At 35.2% G+C, this 24,858-nt stretch overlaps 1 protein-coding gene and 1 pseudogene across 3 annotated transcripts; one reads left to right on the top strand and one right to left on the bottom strand.

Annotated features, from left to right (window-relative positions):
• Nucleotides 1-2,311: 2,311 nt before the first annotated feature.
• Nucleotides 2,312-6,832, bottom strand: LOC138329758 (adhesive plaque matrix protein-like; annotated as a pseudogene).
• Nucleotides 6,833-7,349: 517 nt separating this feature from the next.
• On the top strand, nt 7,350-23,600 carry LOC138329550 (protein YIPF3-like). Of its 3 annotated transcripts, XM_069276621.1 has the most exons (12): nt 7,350-7,478; nt 9,485-9,575; nt 11,699-11,775; nt 12,796-12,902; nt 13,225-13,270; nt 14,345-14,437; nt 14,871-15,002; nt 15,525-15,647; nt 17,720-17,843; nt 18,709-18,810; nt 20,888-21,016; nt 22,775-23,600. In XM_069276621.1, exons 1-12 carry the CDS (start codon nt 7,446-7,448, stop codon nt 22,783-22,785), a joined length of 1,068 nt encoding a protein of 355 aa, XP_069132722.1. In that variant the 5' UTR covers nt 7,350-7,445; the 3' UTR covers nt 22,786-23,600. The 3 variants fall into 3 exon arrangements, with proteins under 3 accessions (XP_069132722.1, XP_069132723.1, XP_069132724.1); XM_069276622.1 differs by lacking the exon at nt 20,888-21,016; XM_069276623.1 differs by lacking the exons at nt 7,350-7,478; nt 9,485-9,575 and adding an exon at nt 9,798-9,831.
• The last annotated feature ends 1,258 nt before the right edge of the window (nt 23,601-24,858 follow it).

The following is a 24,858-nucleotide window of genomic DNA, read 5'->3' as shown; positions in this document are numbered from 1 at the left end:
CCACCTCAGTTTAGTTTTCAGGCATGGGGTAATTAAAAATGTAATGGTAATTAATTGTAATGCATTATAATTTTTCAAGTAATTGAATGTAATGTGTAATTGAAGCAGATTTCAATTACATGTAATGATAATTTAATTAATTACATTACAAAAATAAATTACAATTACATTTCAATTACATGTGATGTTTTTTCAAGGACATGAATTTAGATAGATTTGTCATATTACATTTTCCTGATTTCTGTTCTTACTTAAGTTTTTGTCTTTACATTTTAGCTTTAATATCCTTATGATTAGCTACATGTACTGTCTATCATTTAGTTTGATAACAGTTCTTTATTTATTATAGCATTCATGATCAATAGTGAGAACAATGTCTTTCCCACCTATGCCCTTAATTGTATTAAATAAGGTACAAAATGAAGTTTGATTTGAAGAACAGAGGGTCTAGACCAGCTACCCATAATTATAGATAATCATACCTTGGGGCAAACAGCATAAGTGAGAACAATTGATTGTTACCTTCACTTTTTGGGAAGGTTAGGTACGGGTACCAAAGCCCCCCGGACAAAAGCCCTTAAGCCCTAGGACAAAAGCCCTCCATTTTCATTTTTCAAAAAGATCAGATTAAAAAAATAGTAAGGTATTTTTAAATAATTTTATTTTTCAAATAGTTAAAATAAGTAATATGTTAGAAATACACCTAATGTGACATTCAAAGTGACACTAGGTATATGGCTTAATAAAAGATTTAGTTTACAGCACACATTAGAAAAAGAATATGCATTAATTATATAGACAACAATATGGGGTAAAATGCATTACATTGACCGTCACACATCTATAGAATTTCAAAGGTGGCAAAGTTATAATATATTGTGTAAACACAATTATTACCTAATATTTTTTTTATTTCTGTTACTTCTACAAAAGACTATCTAAGTAACCGTACTATGTACATTTCTGGTCACACCAATATTTAAAGTCTGATAATTATCAATGTAACCTCAAAAATTAAACGTACTTTAACATGATTGTATTGACCGGTGAAATATAAATACATACTAATACGACTGTTCTTATAAATGTAATATTTGGATATCTAAAGTACCTTATTAATGAATGCATATCTTAATGTACATGGATAGTATTGTATAAAGATACTTATTTTTACATAGTGCGCAGTCCATAGGGTAAAAGGGGTTTTTTTTCTAGTAAAAAGTGAAAGTAATGTGTAATTTAATTAATTACATTGATAAAGTAATGGTAATTTAATTAATTACATTGCAAAATACATGTAATGGTAATGGTAATGGTAATGGTAACGCCATTTTAAAATGTAATGTGTAATTTAATTAATTACATTGCTATGTAATTGAACCCATCCCTGTTAGTTTTTGTGAGATCTTTATTTTTCTTTCATCAATTTTCTGGATTTCCGTGTACAGTAATTCATTAGTTTTATGGTCACTGCCCTCATCAAATACACATGAATCATTGCTCTATCATTTGTAAAGTGAATACATTTTACTGTATGTCCATCAAATCAACAAATTATTTTATATATCAAAGTTCTTTTTTAATTACCTTTCTACTTTACGAACTGCTTCTCTGATTTTATTGAATTATCAATTTTTTGTCTATCTTGTAATATCAAAGATATTAATTAATTAATCTGAATCCCTGACTTAAATTTCCATTAACCCTCGGTTTTGGCTGAAAATATGAAAACCATTGGTTTTCTTTATTTGATTTCTTAGGTAAATTAATGGCTTACTTTGTGCAATCATTTCGTGAAAGGGTAGTCTAAATTTAGTCCTCATAAGTCAACTCCTTCTCCCCATTTCCTCCTTTATTTTAATTATTTAAACTCCCTGGGTGCATTTCCGTATCATGCACATGTGCTCATACCAGTGCTATACATATAGATATTGTGCCCCTAGTAGGTATCTTGGTATATTATGGTTTATGGAACTACTTTATGTTGTCTTCAAAAGGTCAAATAAAAGTTTGATCTCAATTGTTTTAGCCTTCAGAAGAAAAATGGAATAAAAGTCTTAAATAAGCATAGATATAAATATAAACAAACTGATTACCTTTTTATTTTTAGCGACTCTTCTTTTAATTATGTTATATCATATCACGCTTCTTTGGTTTCTATGGCATTATACATTATTTATTTGTTATTTAACTTAAGTTAATAAAAATGATTGATCAAAATACTGTATTATCTATCTTTGATACCTGACATGACAGTCAAACTTGTCTATATTGATATTAAGTAAATTAAGTATTTGATGCCAAATGGTCTTTATACACAGGTTTGATTGTCACAGGGGGCATTGACATTGTCACTAGGAGTCTGGGGTACATTGACATTGTCACTAGGAGTCTGGGGTACATTGACATTGTCACTAGGAGTCTGGGGTACATTGACATTGTCACTAGGAGTCTGGGGTACATTGACATTGTCACTAGGAGTCTGGGGTACATTGACATTGTCACTAGGAGTCTGGGGTACATTGACATTGTCACTAGGAGTCTGGGGTACATTGACATTGTCACTAGGATTCTGGGGTACATTGACATTGTCACTAGGAGTCTGGGGTACATTGACATTGTCACTAGGAGTCTGGGGTACATTGACATTGTCACTAGGAGTCTGGGGTACATTGACATTGTCACTAGGAATCTGGAGTACATTGACCTTGTAACTAGGAGTCAGGGGTACATTGACCTTGTCACTAGGAGTCTGGGGTACATTGACATTGTCACTAGGAATCTGGGGTACATTGACATTGTCACTAGGAGTCTGGGGTACATTGACATTGTAACTAGGAGTCTGGGGTACATTGACCTTGTAACTAGGAGTCAGGGGTACATTGACCTTGTCACTAGGAGTCTGGGGTACATTGACATTGTCACTAGGAGTCAGGGGTACATTGACATTGTCACTAGGAGTCTGGGGTACATTGATATGGTCACTAGGAATCTGGGGTACATTGACCTTGTAACTAGGAGTCTGGGGTACATTGACCTTGTCATTGGGAGTCAGTTGTATATTGACCTTGTCATTGGGAGACAGGGGTACATTGACCTTGTAACTGGGAGTCAGTGGTACTTTGAACTTGTAACTGGGAGTCATTGGTATATTGACCTTGTCATTGGGAGTCAGGGGTACATTAACATTGTCACTAGGAGTTTGAGGTACATTGACCTTGTCACTGGGAGTCAGTGGTACATTGACCTTGTCACTGAGAGTCAGTGGTACATTGACCTTGTCACTGAGAGTCAGCGGTACATTGACCTTGTCACTGGTAGTCAGGGGTACATTGACCTTGTCACTGGTAGTCAGGGGTACATTGACCTTGTCACTGGGAGTTAAGGGTACATTGACTTTGTCACTGGGAGTCAGGGGTACATTGACCTTGTCACTGAGAGTCAGTGGTACATTGACCTTGTCACTGGGAGTCAGGGGTACTTTGACCTTGTAACTGGGAGTCAGTGGTACATTGACCTAGTCACTGGGAGTTAAGGGTACATTGACCTTGTCACTGAGAGTCAGTGGTACATTGACCTTGTCACTGGGAGTCAGTGGTACATTGACTTTGTCACTGGGAGTTAGGGGTACATTGACCTTGTCACTGGAAGTCAGGGGTACATTGACTTTGTCACTGGGAGTCAGTGGTACATTGACTTTGTCACTGAGAGTCAGTGGTACATTGACTTTGTCACTGGGAGTCAGGGGTACATTGACTTTGTCACTGAGAGTCAGTGGTACATTGACTTTGTCACTGGGAGTCAGTGGTACATTGACCTTGTAACAAGGAGTCAGGGGTACATTGACCTTGTAACTAGCAGTCTGGGGTACATTGACCTTGTCACTGAGAGTCAGTGGTACATTGACTTTGTCACTGGGAGTCAGGGGTACATTGACCTTGTAACAAGGAGTCAGGGGTACATTGACCTTGTAACTAGGAGTCTGGGGTACATTGACCTTGTCACTGAGAGTCAGTGGTACATTGACCTTGTAACTAGGAGTAAGGGGTACATTGACCTTGTCACTGAGAGTCAGTGGTACATTGACCTTGTTACTGGGAGTTAAGGGTACATTGACCTTGTCACTGGGAGTTAAGGGTACATTGACTTTGTCACTGGGAGTCAGGGGTACATTGACTTTTTCACTAGGAGTCAGTAGTACATTGACCTTGTCATTGAGAGTCAGTGGTACATTGACCTTGTCACTGGGAGTCAAGGGTACATTGACTTTGTCACTGGGAGTCAGGGGTACATTGACTTTGTCACTGGGAGTCAGGGGTACATTGACCTTGTCACTGGGAGTCAGGGGTACATTGACCTTGTCACTGGGAGTCAGGGGTACATTGACCTTGTAACTGAGAGTCAGGGGTACATTGACCTTGTAACAAGGAGTCAGGGGTACATTGACCTTGTAACTAGGAGTCAGGGGTACATTGACCTTGTCACTGAGAGTCAGTGGTACATTGACTTTGTCACTGGGAGTCAGGGGTACATTGATCTTGTCACTGGGAATCAGGGGTACATTGACCTTGTCACTGGTAGTAAGGGGTACATTGACCTTGTCACTGGGAATCAGGGGTACATTGACCTTGTCACTGGTAGTCAGGGGTACATTTACCTTGTCACTGGGAATCAGGGCGACATTGACCTTGTAACTGGTAGTCAGGGGGACATTGGCCTTGTCACTGGGAGTCAGTGGTACATTGACTTTGTAACTTGGAGTTAAGGGTACATTGACCTTGTCACTGAGATTCAGTGGTACATTGACCTTGTAACTAGGAGTAAGGGGTACATTGACCTTGTCACTGAGAGTCAGTGGTACATTGACCTTGTTACTGGGAGTTAAGGGTACATTGACCTTGTCACTGGGAGTTAAGGGTACATTGACTTTGTCACTGGGAGTCAGGGGTACATTGACCTTGTCACTGGGAGTCAGGGGTACATTGACCTTGTCACTGAGAGTCAGTGGTACATTGACCTTGTCACTGGGAGTCAAGGGTACATTGACCTTGTCACTGGGAGTCAGGGGTACATTGACCTTGTCACTGGGAGTCAGGGGTACATTGACCTTGTCACTGGGAGTCAGGGGTACATTGACCTTGTCACTGGGAGTCAGGGGTACATTGACCTTGTAACTGAGAGTCAGGGGTACATTGACCTTGTAACAGGGAGTCAGGGGTACATTGACCTTGTAACTAGGAGTCAGGGGTACATTGACTTTGTCACTGAGAGTCAGTGGTACATTGACCTTGTCACTGGGAGTCAGGGGTACATTGACCTTGTCACTGGGAGTCAGGGGTACATTGACCTTGTCACTGGGAGTCAGGGGTACATTGACCTTGTCACTGGGAATCAGGGGTACATTGACCTTGTCACTGGTAGTCAGGGGTACATTGACCTTGTCACTGGGAATCAGGGCGACATTGACCTTGTAACTGGTAGTCAGGGGGACATTGGCCTTGTCACTGGGAGTCAGTGGTACATTGACTTTGTAACTTGGAGTTAAGGGTACATTGACCTTGTCACTGAGATTCAGTGGTACTTTGACCTTGTCAATAAGAGCTAGGAGTACATTGACCTTGTCACTGGGAGTCAGGGGTACATTGACCTTGTCAATAAGAGTCAGTGGTACATTGACTTTGTCACTGGGAGTCAGAGGTACATTGACCTTGTCACTGGGAGTGAGGGTTATTTTGACCTTGTAACTGGGAGTCAAGGGTACATTGACCTTGTCACTGAGAGTCTGGGGTACATTGACCTTGTCACTGGGAGTCAGTGGTATATTGGCATTGTAACTGGGAGTCAATGGTACATTGACTTTGTCAATGGGAGTCAGTGGTACATTGACCTTGTCACTGGGAGTTAAGGGTACATTGACTTTGTCACTAGGAGTCAGTAGTACATTGGCCTTGTCACCGGGAGTCAGTGGTACATTAACCTTGTCACTGGGAGTCAGTGGTACATTGACTTTGTCACTGGGAGTTAGAGTTATATTGACCTTGTAACTGGGAGTGAGGGTTATATTGACCTTGTAACTGGGAGTCAGTGGTACATTGACTTTGTCAATGGGAGTCAATGGTACATTGACCTTGTCACTGGGAGTTAAGGGTACATTGACTTTGTCACTATGAGTCAGTAGTACATTGGCCTTGTCACTGGGAGTCAGTGGTACATTAACCTTGTCACTGGGAGTCAGTGGTACTTTGACTTTGTCACTGGGAGTTAGAGTTATATTGACCTTGTAACTGGGAGTGAGGGTTATATTGACCTTATAACTGGGAGTTAGAGTTATATTGACCTTGTCACTGGGAGTCAGTAGTACGTTGACCTTGTTACTGGGAGTCAGTGGTACATTGACTTTGTCAATGGAAGTTAAGGGTACATTGACCTTGTCACTGAGAGTCAGTGGTACATTAACCTTGTCACTGGGAGTTAAGGGTACATTGACTTTGTCACTGGGAGTCAGGGGTACATTGACCTTGTCACTTGGAGTCAGGGGTACATTGACTTTGTCACTGGGAGTTAGAGTTATATTGACCTTGTAACTGGGAGTGAGGATTATATTGACCTTGTAACTGGGAGTTAGAGTTATATTGACCTTGTAACTGGGAGTCAGTGGTACATTGACTTTGTCAATGGAAGTTAAGGGTACATTGACCTTGTCACTGAGAGTCAGTGGTACATTAACCTTGTCACTGGGAGTTAAGGGTACATTGACTTTGTCACTGGGAGTCAGGGGTACATTGACCTTGTCACTTGGAGTCAGGGGTACAGTGAAACTATGAATGGTCATATAGTAGGTATAGTATTGTATATTGTATAACTTGGTCATGCATAATAAATGGTCATGTAAAATGGCCATGTATGTTGACACTAGCTGTTCGAATGTATAAATCTACTGGTACATGTTGACACATTCATTTATTTATTTAGACTTATTTAGATCGTTGCCTAACTTTTCCATCGCCACTGAAAGTATTTGTATTGCACGTATCAGAAAAAAAATCAACCAAAATATAAAGCAAGATGCAGTCTGAAAAATATACTGTAGCTTTGGGATATCAACATTAGCATACAATGTATAAAAATCATATTATATGATGCCGGCAAATTATTGATAAACTTTACATCATTCGGTTCAATATGGTACAGTAGCTGGTAAAGTTCTAACATAAAAAACTGGTATTTTTTTTATATTTTTTCATAATTTAATAGAAAAAAAATAACAATAACGTTGAAAATTTTAAGACTCTGAGTTTTGAAAAAAAAAATTATCTCTGGAAATATTTTGATATTTTATAACTAATCACAGTACCGTACTGTTACCAGCATCCGGATCGGTCTGAAATTCCGGAGTTTTATTCCGTTTATTCGATCCGTATACTATACACGCCACTGTTGACATCATGGCTGACACGTTGGGTGACCGACGGAACCAGGTTCGTATCGTACAGTAGTAACTTTCCCCTAACTATTGAAACCTCTCTGGCATTTCATATTTGTATTTACTTCTTAAAAATAAATTAGAAATGAAGAGACGTAAGCATATCCCAGTTAGAAAACAAAACTGCCCAGTAAATAAGTGCGACGTGTTGTCAACTCTGTCAGAGTCAGGTCACAGAAATCACACATTAAAATCTTGTCTGAAATAAACTTGTTCAGATCTGTGTGGCCTAGTGCAACAACCAAACGGTTTGACAGAGGGATTCTACAAGAAACGTCAAGGTCTAGTATATTTCAACGATCCAGGAAACATTAAAAATTCAAAATAGAAAAAAAAACTTTTTTTACAGTAGGCCTACTCAGTGCACGAGTTAAAGTGTACACGGAACGGAAAATGATATTTAGATATGTTATTCTCGTTGATCTCCTGACAAGAATGTTGAAAACCGCATCAAAATCGGCCGCTTTAGTACCAAGATACCGCCCTCCGAAGTTCTCGATTTTTGGAACGGAGTGGAGGCAGGGTATGATTATTCGTTCTATATCGACTGCTAATCAGGGAATCGGCCGCTCACGCTGATTTGGGGAATAACAGGATGTGACGTCACGGGGACAACGGCAGTGAGGTGTTTGGTAGTGGGGTTATAGCACAAAGGTGGACATATATGTATTCCTGAAATGGGGTTGCGAGAATTTTACAAATATATATACAGTATACAGTTGACGTTTTAATTATATATGAAATAGGAAATATTGCAACTGAAATCAGGCTAAATACATAAGTAGATTAGCAGAAACATGTGTAAGTTATAGGCCTATATATTTCTGGTATAGAGATTTACGCAGTACGACATTGGCAATTCAGAAGTATTTTGATTTTGATACTAGATATTCGGATTAGACATAGACATCTTCAGTCTCATTTTTTTCGTCTGCATGACCTGTGCATGATTTATTTTTCAATTAAAGACACTAATGACTGAACTTGAGCAAAATATCAACAAGTCGTCGGATGTGCTGTATTATATGAAAGCTGAATGTATTTCGTCAAAAAACAAATGGATCGATTTCAGTTATAACACAGTTAAAAGATGCATTTACATATATGCAAAAAATCTGTTTGAATCATACCTTAATTTGTATTGACAGGCCTAGGTTATATGAAAAAGTCAGAAATTTATAAAGCGAGTTTGACCAGTAGACATTCAATGACACGAGACGGGTTTTGGATAACATAATCAAGAATCCTTGGTATAATAATGATGTATATGTGGTTTCTACAACGTACATGGATTATTATGTACATTTTATTGTGTATAATTATGCATTAATCGCGCAGAGATGTTCATTTATCTACGAGAGGTACATCAATATATGCATGGTATAAATCCCTATTTTCAAGCGTATTCCAAACTCATATCTGTGATTGAGGATAATATTAATTAGGTATCGGACATGTACACTGGTATTTGTGTCTTTAAAATCAATATTTACCAACAGATAGTTTTTATTAGATGGCAGACACCGAAAATCGCCACTCTATCTTATGCGAGTAGAGTAGGGCTCATTGTCCTGGTGACATCACAGGTCAGGGGTCCCGAATCGGGGTCAATGGCTTGGGGCTTCAGGTGTGTTCTAGAGAATAGTCGTATTATCTCCAATACCTCTATGAAGCTGACACTTTTTCCATTCTAAATTTGATCCAATAACGTATTTATCAAGCCCTATATACCAAACCATTCCGTGTACACTTTAAGAATCAAAATCATCGCTGTCACTGATAACAGACTGGGGTATAAGGCCTACATTAATATAACCTCTATTTCAAGGGATATTTTAGAGGACAAGTACAGGCTATTAGAAAAACTACCAAATATCCAAAGTAACTTAAAATCAGTGCATTTAAAAATGAGAAAGCTATGCATGCTCTTATAATTTTCAACCTTTCCAACTTAAATGGCAAAAGAAGATACCAGTAATAAAGAAACTTTTGATTTGGCAGGGGGCTGCCTCTCAGTCAGCTGTGATAGATCTGGATGATGTGGAGGAGATGCATGACAAGGATGACTCCTCAGACTACGACAGCTTTTCAGGTATAAAATCATGTGGTATGACAGCTTTTCAGGTATAATGTCATGTGATACAATAACTTTACATGTATAATGTCATGTGATATGACAGCTTTTCAGGTAATAAGTCTTGTGGTATGACAGCTTTTCAAGTATAATGTCATGTGGTATGACAGTATTTCATGTATGATGTCATGTGACACGACAGCTTTACAGGTATAATGTCATGATATACAACAGCTTTTCAGGTATAATGTCATGTGATATGACAGCTTTTCAGGTATAATGTCATGTGATACAAGAGCTTTTCATATATAAAGTCATGTGACACGACAGCTTTTCATGTAGAAATTCATGTGATACGACAGCTTTCATGAATAAAGTCATGTGATAGGACTGCGTTTCAGGTGTAATGTTATGTGGCACGACGGCTTTCCAGGTATGATGTAATAAAGAATCAGAGGGATTCTAAGTTTATGTCATGCTCCTACTTCCATCTGTTTGTGCCCCTGGCCTTACGTCCTTCTGCCCATGCCTGTCTCTTCCCCATATATATTATAAGACACTTGGCTTTCCTACTTTACTTGCTATAAATAAAGGGTTCACTTAAGTTAGGTGTTCACAGTGTGTTACATACCAAAACAAGGACCTTAGATCTGCTCTGGAAAAAAACCTTGTTTGTACTCTTCTATCAAACAAAACTAAAGTGTCTAGATCTTTGGTTTTAATAGTTTAACTTCCCACCACCAGCCAAAGTTTTCATTTATGGACGTACCAGGAGAAAAACCACCAATCAGCGGCTAGTACATGGCAACTGCCCCACATGGGATTTGTACTCATGACCCAGAGGAGGAGGGCTTGTGGTTATATGAGGGGACATCTTAACCACTCGGCCTGCCCGACCCCTGTGTGTATTTAGAACACTATCATGAACATATCCATTCTTTGTTCTATTATCAGTAATAAGGTTAGCAATGTAAATTCATTGCACCTGCAGAAGAATTGCAGGACAGGTCGTCAGTCTTCTAATTTTTCCTATTTATATAATTAACGTGAGACAGCCTTATAGGTGTAATTATTAGTCTTTTGTTTACCAATCAGTCATTACAAAACATTATCATCCATATATATAGAGGGTTTGTTTGCCAAAGCATAGTGTTTTCTACGATCTGTTATAATTATAATTGTATTCTTGTTCGGATGTCAACATGAAATCATCGTATATTGGCCAAGATAAAGTCTAGATTACAAAAACAAATATTTTATAAAACGAAATACTTGCACACCAAATAGATAATTTACTCTTTCAAAATTCAAATTTTTTCCAATTTGTCATTAATTAAGTGCTTGATTTAGAAAAAATAAATCGGAAGGAGTTACTAGTCCATATTTATAGTTTAATTTTATGGTAAATTTTGAAAAATATTACGTGTGGAGGAATTTTTCGCGATTGAGCAAACTTGTGTAATTAGCATAAATTTCTCTTTTGCATAAATTTTCATGTTTACAGTAAAGTACATACATTTGTATCTATGTATCATTTAATTTTGTAGACATTTGTATCTATGTATCATTTAATTTTGTAGACATTTGTATCTATGTATCATTTAATTTTGTAGACATTTGTACTTATGTATCATTTAATTTTGTAGACATTTGTATCTATGTATCATTTAATTTTGTAGACATTTGTATCTATGTATCATTTAATTTTGTAGACATTTGTATCTATGTATCATTTAATTTTGTAGACATTTGTATCTATGTATCATTTAATTTTGTAGACATTTGTATCTATGTATCATTTAATTTTGTAGACATTTGTATCTATGTATCATTTAATTTTGTAGACATTTGTATCTATGTATCATTTAATTTTGTAGACATTTGTATCTATGTATCATTTAATTTTGTAGACATTTGTATCTATGTATCATTTAATTTTGTAGACATTTGTATCTATGTATCATTTAATTTTGTAGACATTTGTATCTATGTATCATTTAATTTTGTAGACATTTGTATCTATGTATCATTCAATTTTGTAGACATTTGTATCTATGTATCATTCAATTTTGTAGACATTTGTATCTATGTATCATTTAATTTTGTAGACATTTGTATCTATGTATCATTTAATTTTGTAGACACCGATAGAGGAAACAGACAGAAAGGGATGGGAGACGACATCCGACAGAGACTGGGTGAAAATGTTGCTGCAATGGTAAAGTCTTAGTAGTAACCTAATCTTATCATGGTTTTCTCTAGAAAAAGGAAGTGATTTTCTGTTTGCTTTCTACATATAATATGATATTTATTTCTTAATCCGACATACCAAGAATATGGGATGAATATATATATTTTTGGTGAGGAATAATTCCATGATTGAACAATATATATATCAGAGACTTATTTTTTTGGTACTCAACAAATTTGATAACAAAACAAAGCTAATTACTGTTACAGAAGTAAAAGAGTCATACAAAGGAACCTAACACCAATCCACTGAGAATGCCATTGGATCTAAACCTCATATCTTACAATAAGTTGATACAACTTATTTAGTGTGTGATTAAATTGCATGTATTTTGCATGACATAAGAATTCCAAAAATAGATTGCCATGAAAATGTTTCCATTGAGCAAAGTAAATTCTCATAAAAAGTTATTAGTAATGAAAACACAAAATTAGGTCACTGTAAAAATCAGTGGTTTACAAAAAATACAAAACAAATCTTAGAATATGTTTGAATGCAAAAAAATTAAAATAAAAAATCTGTAGCAAAACAGAAGAATCCATGCAGATTCACACAGTTTTAGGGGAGTACAAAAAGATGAAGAATATTTTATGTTTGGAAACCATCTGTGGTTGTAAAAGTACATTCATGAAATGTTTCGCTTCAGTTTTGACCACATGTTTACTGCTAGTAGAATTCTGAACAGCAATAAAAGGCTAAACTGCTGATTTACAACTAAAATTTCAATGTAAAGATATATTTTTATCAGGAAATTTCCACTAGCCCACTGGCTAGTAATGATCGTGAAGCCACTAGCCCTGACCTGAAATTCACTAGCCCCAGAGATCGGGCTAGTGGAATTGTACACCCCTGCAGTGAGTCTGCAAACAAAATTTCTTTCATACCCAAATGAAGTTAAACAAATATTGCCATCAATGCTTAAATGTACATTTTTTTAGTAGTATTTACCGTATACACATATTTAAATACAAAGTTTTATTTTGACAGATGTGGCAGTCAGGTAAACAGCAAGCCAGCAAGGCCTGGAATCTGTACGGTAATATAGACATACTCCGACCCTACTTCAATGTGGAACCTCACGAGGTCAGATCAAGGTACTCTTCATTTAAACCAGTCATATTTATGTTACAGTGGCTACAGTTACTTCATTCATGTGTTTTCTGATTTTCAATGTAAAAAGATTGTATGCCATTTTTAGTTTATATTTAAAAGTGCAGCACATGTCTGCTCAAATAATATGACAAAAAGTGGATGATTATTTGTTCCATTTAACCTTAAAATTATATACCAAAACAGATTGTTTTTAGCCTTTTAAGTTGTGATGGCATTATATGTACTCTCCAAAGCTTAAAAAGAAATACATATGATTGATAATGCTGTCACCAGCCTGTTCCTACCATATTTAATTTACTACAGATTGATGTGGTCGTTTATCCCGCAGAAACCTACAGCCCAAAAACAGGTAAATAACTAATGATAGTGACAAAATTCTGATGTTGGTTATTACTGTATTACATTATATTGATTAGCAGTTTAAATCAGCAGTTTAAATCTTTTCTGGTGTTTGTTACTTATTAAAAAACACTCATTTCATGTTTCAAGCATGCTTTGAAGTGATTCATGGACATTTTAGTAAATGAAAATACTTCTTCAATCCAAATGATTACTGTTTGTATATACAGCTCAGACTTTTATATCTTAAGGATGTACTCCTCTGAGAAGTCAAAATTTTCTTGTATTAAACTTTTTTTCTCATATAGATTTTTGGAAAGAAGAGTTCGTACCGTGAAAGAAAATGAAAGAAAAAACATATGTCCGTGTGCTCATTTTTGAGCTACTGTCACTCAAAGATACCTAGTTGACAAAATATTTTCAGAAAAACAGGCAGAAAAATGGGGGGTCCATGTGCTTACTTTTTTGCCCCACTTGAATATTTGTTATTTTTCAGTATTTTAGAGTAAAAAATGAAAGTGCTCAAATTACCATTAAATGTAAAAATAAAGTGAAAAAAGTGAATCATTTCATACATTAATGCTCAATATTTTAATTATCACGAGCCAAGTAAAAATTTACAGCAAAAATTAGCTCGATACAGCTAAAAATGCTGGTGTAGTGATGATTTAAGTAAAAACAATTTCAGTAAAAAATGGTAAAACTCTGGCTCTACTCAAAGCGAAAAAAGACACAATTTCAAAATGGCCCCAAAATGGGCCATTTCTTAAAATCCCTGTATAAAAAAAATCTGCTGAAGTTAGAAATGTTATTTTTTGACAAAATTTGTAACGGGCAACTTGCTACAGATATTGATAAATTGTATTTGAAAATCTCATAACTTCTTTGATCTTTGTCGAAACGAGACTTCAACGGGACTGAAACCTCAGAAGAATACATCCTTAAGTGTTTACTGAGATCTGATTTTATAGACCTGGCTTTGTATACACTATGTTAACTCATGTTAATTTTATATTATTCCCAGAAAGTGTCTCTGGAGCTATCTGAATACACAATGTAACTCAGAATTATATTTTATTTCCAGAGAGTGTCTCGGGAGCTGTATGGACCTCTGATGGTTATATTTACAATGATTGCCTTATTATTGTTTCAAATGAAGACAGCAGACCATAGAGTGGTAGGTATACTGATGGAGTACTGATCTCGGTATAAAGATGTAAAATTGTTATCATAACTTACAAGTAGAATAAGATACCTTCATTTATATGCATGCATACATCAAATAAGAAAATTTGCGTCGATGACCATATAAACTTAGAGTCTTTGTCTACCAAGTAACATTTTTTCACTTCTTAAGTGAATTTTTGTCTTATAGAACATCTTTATAATGTGGCCTTGGAAGGTTACATACACTGTGTTTGAACATAAATACTTAGATACAGCACTGTCAGTGATAGTTCATATAGGGCTGACATATAACTACTAAAGTATTGAATGAACTAATGGAAATAATAGGACTCAGTTCATTTAGCGCTCACATATAACTACTACAGACTTTAATTAAGAACCTGAAGTGTTCCTGTAGTGACATCTGCTGTTTTGTTTTCCAGGAAGAGGGCACTCTGATGGGGACGGCATTTGGAGTTTGTTTTACCTACTGGATTGGGGCGTCAGGATTTATCTGGTTCCTGTCCTTTGTCTGTAATACTCGTCTTAGTATGTTACAAATCATGTCCATGTTGGTAAGCATCCTCATTATCCTCCCTCTACAATCAATATTATACAGATTGTTGTAGCATAAAACATATGTCCTCTGTATACTACACTCCAAATACATACTGCAGTAGGCCATCCATGACTAGATTTTAAATTGCCCACTCATAGCATGGATGATATAAAAACACATTTAGAGAAACATCTACCTTAAGTGTTTAATCATATTTTATCATATGTGTTGATAACAATCAATATGATATTTTTAACTTCCTTTATTTACGACATATTTGATATTTAACCTTGAACTTCAACGTGTGATCTTGACCTTTTTGTAACTTTTACTCAACATGTTATATTCTAACTAAGATGTTTATTTGACCTTGATATTTGACCTCACTTGTTTTGTTATGTTAACCAGGTAGTTTGATGTCTTGACCTTTACTTAGATATTTGACCTGGATCGGTGATGCACATGAGACTTTTACCCTTCATATACCTTAATCTTAAATTTGGAAATATGACCTTTGACATGATTTTGACCTTTACAGGGCTATGGACTATTTGGTCACTGTATTGTCATTTTCTTGGGTACCATCATCCACACATCACATGACCATGTCTTTTTCTACCTTTTATGGGCAATATTTGGAGGAGCGACAACACTTAAAATGGTAGGTGATATCACAGGATTATAGGCTGTAAATGGCTGTTACTTTATAGGCATAAGTATGTTTATCAACCAGGTAAGTCACAGGACTATAGGTAGTAAATGTCTGGTACTTTATAGACATATGTATGTTTATGGACCAGGTAAGTCACAGGACTATAGGTAGTAAATGTCTGGTACTTTATAGACATATGTATGTTTATGGACCAGGTAAGTCACAGGACTATAGGTAGTAAATGTCTGGTACTTTATAGACATAAGTATGTTTATGGACCAGGTAAGTCACAGGACTATAGGTAGTAAATGTCTGGTACTTTATAGACATAAGTATGTTTATCAACCAGGTAAGTCACAGGACTATAGGTAGTAAATGTCTGGTACATTATAGACATATGTATGTTTATCAACCAGGTAAGTCACAGGACTATAGGTAGTAAATGTCTGGTACATTATAGGCATAAGTATGTTTATGAACCAGGTAAGTCACAGGACTATAGGTAGTAAATGCCTGGTACTTTATAGACATATGTATGTTTATGGACCAGGTAAGTCACAGGACTATAGGTAGTAAATGTCTGGTACTTTATAGACATAAGTATGTTTATGAACCAGGTAAGTCACAGGACTATAGGTAGTAAATGTCTGGTACATTATAGACATAAGTATGTTTATGAACCAGGTAAGTCACAGGACTATACGTAGTAAATGTCTGGTACTTTATAGGCATATGTATGTTTATGGACCAGGTAAGTCACAGGACTATAGGTAGTAAATGTCTGGTATATTATAGACATAAGTATGTTTATGAACCAGGTAAGTCACAGGACTATACGTAGTAAATGTCTGGTACTTTATAGGCATATGTATGTTTATGGACCAGGTAAGTCACAGGACTATAGGTAGTTTATAGGCATATGTATGTTTATGGACCAGGTAAGTCACAGGACTATAGGTAGTAAATGTCTGGTACGTTTATTACTTGATATAATAGGTTCAATGTCTTGTTGGCCTACTTCTACCTTTAGGTTTTCTTCATTATGATTTGTATGTCCGACATACTCTTGGTAGTTCCTCTATCGCTGCTTGAGTGAGATCGGGTATATCCTTCAAGAGATTTACGACTGAACTTGCCGTTGCTTCTGCAAAACTTTCAATTTCTTCTGAGTCCATATTAAGTAAAAGTTCTTCATCGCTAGCAGTTAGGTCTGCTAAGAGATCTGCTGATAAATTGATGTGAAAATTGCCCACGGGTAGCTGATTTTCCTTCTCGAACTCCGAGTCACTTGAAGACATGTCCATTTTGAGCAGACGACAAATTCCACTTACAAATTTATTAATAATATTTAGCTTATCATTTTATTTTGAAGATTTCATAAATATATTTAAGGTTTTAATAATTGTTTTTAAAAAAATATTTTGGAATTTTTAGAGGCCGTTTTTACTTGTTGTCAAGGTCTCTCACAGCCAAGGAGAAGTCTGCAGGACTACGGCGGCCATATTGTTTGTTTACATTTTGTATACAATGTAACATTTAGTCTGTACAATGTATTACTACGCCAAATCTGGACTGCATTCTATGCGTTGATAGATGCAGCCAAGATTAACATGGGGGTAATGGGAAACTGCAGTGCCAAATGTAAATATTACTTGATATAATAAACATATGTATATTATGTTATGAAGATAAACTTCATGTCTGTTCAATGAATAAAATGATTAAAAGCAATCATACCATATTAGACCTAACAAGCTTCCAGTGCACTTAAAAAATGAAAATTGAAGTCTGAAGCTGCGTAATAGACCCAAATTTGGACTAGTCTTTTATAGATTATTGCACAAAGTAAGTCGTATATCAACTTAAAAAGAAATAAAATAATTTTTTTTTAAAAACCTACATGTTTTTCATAGTTTCAGTCTGCATTTAATTCAAGGTCCGTACTGTTCTGTCTCAAGAAATGGGAGGGTGGTGCTTTTTGGGTCTATTAAGTTTATCTACAAGATGTTGCGTTTTCCAATTTTATAAATTAACAATTCTAAGTAGCTTTGTTGATGATGTAATTGATGTTGTACTTGTAGGTTGGTATAGTAGTAACGAGAACAAGTGGACAGACACAAAGAATCATTGTGTGTGCTGCTGTGGCAGCCCTCCACCTACTCTTTCTTCTGTATCTACACTTCGCTTATCATCAAATCGTGGAAGGTAAGTTATAGTTATCATATACAGGTGAGAGTTTCATAGGAAGTAATCCATCATCAACTTCATATACAATAGATAAGCATCACAATGAAATATTGGCTATATGTAGTGCCACTTCTTCAGTTTTATTTGCAGAAAGTCTGGCTCTGAGATATAACAAAAATAACCCTACATTAGGCAATAAGACCCCTTCCCTTAATATCCCATTATTTATTTCTTTGGTAGTGGGGCTTATTGCTGTTAGAATACAGTAATGTACAGTCAAACCTTCTTAATATGAAGTCAGTTTGACCATTGGAACACTTTGAGTCATCCAATCATTCAAGCTTAGTTTATTTACTTATAAAAATGGTAAAAAGCGTTGTAGGGGGATCAACAGATCACTTAACTCATTCACCCCTGAAAATTCATAATGAACTGTTCCTGTCTTAGAATTAGAAGAGTCCAAATGTGTCTACAGGGGTGGATGAGTTAAACATAGTATTCAAGTTATATGTTATTGAGTGTTTGGAGTTAATGAGGTTCAGCTGTATACATTTTATTGACACATCACAAAAAAGGGTAAGCATAGTTTTAGACAGGGCCTATGTCTGGGTAATAACAAAATGGTCATTGTAGTGCTGTCTGGACCAGTATGGAAAAGTTGTTACAGTCAAGAAAGCAGACCAGTCCATTTATCAGTGTGAAGTGAAATAACTATAAACTTATGTAGTGTTGTAACAATTTTAAATAACTGAGGATATTCCAGTCTGTGTCTAAGATTTAACGTCAGTTAAACTATTGTGAAAGTGATCATTAGACATTTATTTTTATTCACAGATTTATCATATTGTGTAAGGGATCATCTGATATTAATTTTTATTCACAGATTTATCACAGGCGTTTGGTAGTGGTGGAGTACAGGCCGCCATGAAGGAGGTACCAACTGTTATAAAGCCAGGAATGCACGCTGCAGACAAAGTTGTGAAAGGTAAACATCAATTATTAAGATCATTTTTGGCTTGATGGCTAGAGTTTTACCTGCATGTATGATTGTGTCTTAATTATTAATCGTTTATTTTATTTTCATTGCATATTAACATGTGTATTTTTTAACCTATAATGCATTGTGAATATATCACCAATTTGTTTGACAAAATTAAAAACAATTGCAGTGAAAGGCAAAGCTTCAGACATTAGCATACATAATATGTATTATTTATATAGATTAATATTTTTGCTCATCTATGACTGTCTTTCTACAAAGCTTCCTTAATTTTTTCCTCAATTATCAGAGACATGGATTGACTTTATTTTCCTTGAAAATTATTCCATTAAAGTGACATTGATTGTTTGGGAAACAATATTTAACAAAGTAACCATTCATCAATTTTTAATTGTCACAGATATCTGGTATTAAGGTCAGGAACTCTGCCTTTCACCTTTACTTTGCATTAAATTAAACAGCTTAATATTTCTATATATGTGTGAAGATTTACTGCTAGATCTGCATTGAAATTTCTACAACTTTGGTCTTTTTTGTCTCTATGTAACTTCAGCAAGAGATGCTAAAATTAATTACCCTTTCTTCTGCATTAAGATCTGTTCAGCATTTTCTGTTTTTTAGCCCACCATCATCAGATGGTGGGCTATTCAAATCACCTTTCATCCATGGTCCGTCGTCCGTCCATCCGTTAACCATTCTTGTTACCGCTATTTCTCAGAAAGTTCTAAAGGGATCTTTTTCAAATTTCATATGTAGGTTGCACTAGGGCCCTAGTTATGTATATAGCATTTTGGGATCAATCAGTCAACAAGATGGCCACCAGGCAGCCATCTTGGATTTTGATAGTTAACGTTTATTACCGCTATTTATCAGAAAGTACTGAAGGGATCAATCTCAAATGTTATATGAAGGTTCCCCTATGATCCTAGTTGTGCATATTGCATTTTGTGACCGATCGGTCAACAAGATGGCTGCCAGGCAGCCATCTTGGATTTTGATAGTTAAAGTTTGTTATCGCTATTTCTCAAAAAGTTCTGAGTGGATCTGTCTCAAATTTTATATGTAGGTTCCCCTAGGGCCCTAGTTGTGCATAATGCCTTTTGGGATTGATCTGTCAACGATATGGCCAACCTGCCACTATCTTGGATTTCATTGTTGAAGTTTGTTACAGCTATTTCTTAGAAAGTACTTAAGCGATCTGTCTGAAATTTTATATGTAGTTTGAAAAAGTTTTAAAAGCAGGGAAAAGATCCCTCGTTCCATTGTCAAACATAGATTATTCTTTGGTGGGCACCATGATCCTTCTGGGATCTCTTGCTAAATGTACTATACACTGTCCCAAGTTATTATTAGGCCCCAGGATGAATGTACTTATATCTATACTTCAAAATAAACAGTTATGAACAATAATCTTATTTAACTTATTTAAACTTTAAAATCATGTCTGTAAAAGTTTAAAAGTCTAATAAATAATGTTTGTATTACCCGGGTACTTGAGCAAAGTGTCAAGGTAGAATATATACATATGTATACAGTTCTATAGATAGTATCACTGTCACATGTTAAAATCAAACCACAGTGGAAAAACAACTCTACTTAAGTATCAGTTATCATATTTTTGACATGGATTGACTTGCTATGGCAATGTAAAGTTATGTAAATAATGTGAATGTTTGGTGTTGTTGAAGTCCTTACCTGGTGTCTTACTAACCATTCAAGCATGATGACAATGTAACATTGTAAAAATAGATATGATCATGTCAGTACACACAATTATAAAAATACATGCATACTAAATAGAAAGTTTCCTCTGGCAATTCAAGAAACGTTTTTCTTGCTCAATGTTTTTGTTCAAAATTGATTAGTATAATTTGTTTTTGTTTCTTTTTTAAATGGTATATAAATATAAAAAGACAAATAATAAATGATAAACATGGGTTATTATTTCAATATATGCACATATGCACATGCAACACACCTGGATGAATGAATTACACCCATATTTTAGTGGGTAGGAAGTTGTTTCAGCATGACAAAACTATAACTGGGTATCACATTGCAGATGTCACAAGGGCAGGTTTGGGCATGCCCAGTGTGACTAAACAACTGATCAAAGCAGCTGGTCAAGTGGTTGGTCAGCCACCCAACTTAATAAAACACGCCGCCAATCTTACTGGAAAAGCAATCAAAGGTTTGAGCTTATCACTGCTTTTATGTGTGGGGTCATCAATGGAATTTAACCTTGAATTGTTTATCATCTGAAACCTACTTTATGGGAACTTTGAAGGTTGCTTTATGTACTATATATTACAATGGATGCATTTGGAGTCATAGAAAGTTTGGAATCTGGAGTTGAAGTCGATATATACTTACTATTGTATTGTTTCACTTTCACTTTGATTTCAAATACAAAATATAGTTGGGCTGGTACTACCAGTGGTAGTAACTTTGAGATTGATTTACAGATGTTTATCGTGCATGAATCCTCAGAAGCTTTCATTACAATTCTTTATTTTTTACATTTAAAGACAGAGCACCTTGTTTGTGATCCCTTATTTTACAATGTATACTGCATTCATTATTGTCCCATCATCCCACCTTCCGGTATTAATCTTTCCTGAGAAGTTTGAATTCTATGCCAGGGGTCATGCTGAGGTGGTGCTGGGGGTTGTTAAATCTTGTATTGGAGTGTAACTTAGAGCATCAGTAAGGGAGAGGAATTGCAGGGCTAATTTTAATTTGATTGAATATAGCAATTACTTTTACTGAACAACCATGCTGAAGGTCGGGGAATACTACAAAGTAGTATGTTAATGCCTAAGGAATAAAATCACAGGGTTAGCTATGCAGGCCCATTGGGCTCTTCTTTATCTGTCCCTCATGTGTCTTTAGAGATTTAGTTGTCTGTACCCTTGGTTAGGCCCCGGAGACTATACAGCCAGGGTATTGTGTTTACTGTTCTTTAGATAAACAATATACTTCTGTAAAGAATGTTGTACATGAGATAACAGCATTTCTAATGCTTTTGCTGTGAAATAGGGAAGAAGGTTAAAGTACTATTACCCAAGTGTGTCCCATCCTCTTGTCTCCATCCAGATGAGAAGGAACATTTTGTCTTACAGACATACCAGTGGTGTACATCTAAAAAGTTTAGATCTAGTAATTGATGTGTTTTCTCTTAAAACTGCACTAAAGATATAATATTTTTTTGTTCATCTGAATGCTAAGTTTTGCGATTGCATGTATCTTGTAGTAGATATTGTTGACCTGTACCCTTCTCATTGGCTTTATAGCTAGATCTAGTCATTGCATTAGATAATACTGATAGGTTTATTTATGATCATGCTTTTGTCTTGTTCAATGTTAGATAAACATATTTGTTTACAGAGGAATATAATGAGGAGAGAACTTACATAGGCATTGCCTGTTGTCCAATCATACTTATACAATTTCAGTTTCTTTTGAAATGAAATTTTGTCGAAATTGAAATAAAGTGAGGTCGTTTTGCAGCTGCATATACCCTTTAGTCCTAGATTAGCTATCATTAACACTAGTACATGACTTATATGGGCATGCTTCCTTTCCTTCCTTCCCTTATCATTCTACTATACTAACCCTTTGTATGATACATGTATAGGTACAATGAATTTGATCACTTATTATTTAGTAAGTTGTTCCTTGCCTTTGATAACACATATTTTCTGTAGAATTTAAGCTTTGAAACTTTTTGACTGTACATATGTAATTTATACGAGTGGTAAAACAGCTCTAGTTTTATATTGATTTATCAAAATGATATTTTCCCCTTAATTTCAATCAAATATTTTTTGAAATTGTAACTTATTTAATAGATTACTTTACAAAAAAACACAAGCTGCAAATGTTGAAAACAATAATATAAAAAAAATGATATATCTTAAGTCTCAAGTACCATTTACTTTTGTTTCAGCCTCCATTTAAAGACAAGTGGTTCACCGTTACTGTGATTGTTGATGTATCTCCAAATCTACAAAAGCTCACCATAGATACTGGAACCAGGAGGTCAAAACTTTGTTCATAAAGGATTTAGGCCAACAAGTCCGAAACTCCAAACTCAACACTGGTCTCAAACTTAATCATAAGTGCTCAGCTTTGTCACAAGAACTCTAAAGGGTTCCAGACTGTCATCATGTTTTACTTGTGGACCATGTTATGTGGGTATCTATGCAATTAGCTAATATTCAAATGATCCTGCTCGTTTGAAGTTCAGACTTTTAGGTAATGACATGGTGAAACAAACGTTGGTTTGTAATTAATGCTGTTTACAATGTATGATGTCTGTCAAACCTTTCTTACGACTGTACATATATTTATTTGATATGATAATCAAATCAATTACTGTGCTTAGATGACTTATATGCTTACTAAAGATTGCGCCGTTATCAATGGCATGCTTATGAAAACAGATTTTCTTTAGTTGCCATGATATAATTATGAAGATAAAGATTAGTACTGTATTTGCCATAATTAGCGCCACGGACACTTAACAAGTTACAGTATAAGAAAAGAGACGCTTATTAGGAACATTGTTAAAAAGATAGGGGAACTTATTTTAACTTCAACTCCTTCTCCAGAAGAAGAGATGGGCGCTCATTACAGCAAATATGTTATTATAATATTCAAGTTACTATATTACTCTAATATATATATTAAATGTGATATTAGGTATTGATTGTCAGTCGTTTACAGATCTCAAGGTCATTATGATATGGTTAACTTCATAGGACATATTAAGACATCCCAAACCTTTATAGGTTTGAAAAAAAAAAAGATAATTAGAATCTACCAGAAAAAAATACATTGTAGTGTATTAGTAAGTGAAAGAAATCAAATCACAAAGGAGTTTTATGTTGTATTTTAAAAACATTTTACTTATTAGTTATGGTAGTTTTCAATTCAAATCTTCATAAAAATCTTAATTGCTATATTTCTTTATTTGCAAAATGAAGATTTATATATATTATATTTATTTATTTCCATGAATAATTTCTGATACTAATGTAACTTCACAAAACAGGTTACTTTTAGGACATTCATGTATATTGTTTTATCATTACTTTGTGTAACTTTCTGGTCTTTGTTGATGATGAAATTACCAAATAGTTGCAATAATTTTTCATATAAAACTCCATTACATCCATCTAATTATTTCTCATCCATTGTAAGGCCATTTCTGCAGCACATGAAATGTTGCTGTTACTGAGGGAATTGTATATAAGGTGATTGTAAAAAAATGAATCATATATATATAATTATATCGAAAAGTGTAATGAATTAAACATACATGTAAATAAAAACATGTGAGTCTATTGACTAATTCATTGTTCTTTAAAGATCCTCCACCGCCGACAGAGCATAAATAATACCCATCATTTGAACAATAATTGGTGTTTAATCGTGTATATATATATGTCTAATTAACACAAAAAGTAATTTAAAATAATTTATTTTGCTTTCGGTACATGCGCAATCAGTACTGCATTCCATATAGGATATAGTGCCACAGAATTTTTTCGGGATGCAATTCATTATTTTTGATATTTTTGTCTTGAAGTAAAATAGGAAGCTCGAACTTTTCAGTGGTGGTAATGGTGTAAAATAAGTACTCAAGAAAAATACTGAATCGTGTGCTCCAGTTTCTGATAGAGAAAAATAACCATTTGTCAGCGGTGGAGCATCTTTAATAAAATTCAAGAGTTTGACGGAAACTTGAAGCGTTGCCTGCAACACCAAGTTTGATTTTAGTGACTTAACGTTGACTTTGGACGTCCATTCTGCTGTGGACACCAACACATAGTGAAATTTCAGGCAACACAAAAATGTATTCATTAGTGCATTGTACCACCTGCGTTTGGAACAATATTGGCTCATTAAGGCGTGACAAACTTCACATCTATCAGAAGTGTCATTCTATTCGAAAGGGGGATTACTAAACAAAAACCTTCCCCTTTAAACTAAAGTGTGTCGTATCTCAAATTCGACACAGGTATTGCT

Source organism: Argopecten irradians, chromosome 8 (assembly GCF_041381155.1).
Source record: "Argopecten irradians isolate NY chromosome 8, Ai_NY, whole genome shotgun sequence".
NCBI lineage: Eukaryota > Metazoa > Mollusca > Bivalvia > Pectinida > Pectinidae > Argopecten > Argopecten irradians.
The sequence above is the reverse complement of the archived record's forward strand: the minus strand, read 5'-3'. Positions and strand labels throughout refer to the sequence as shown.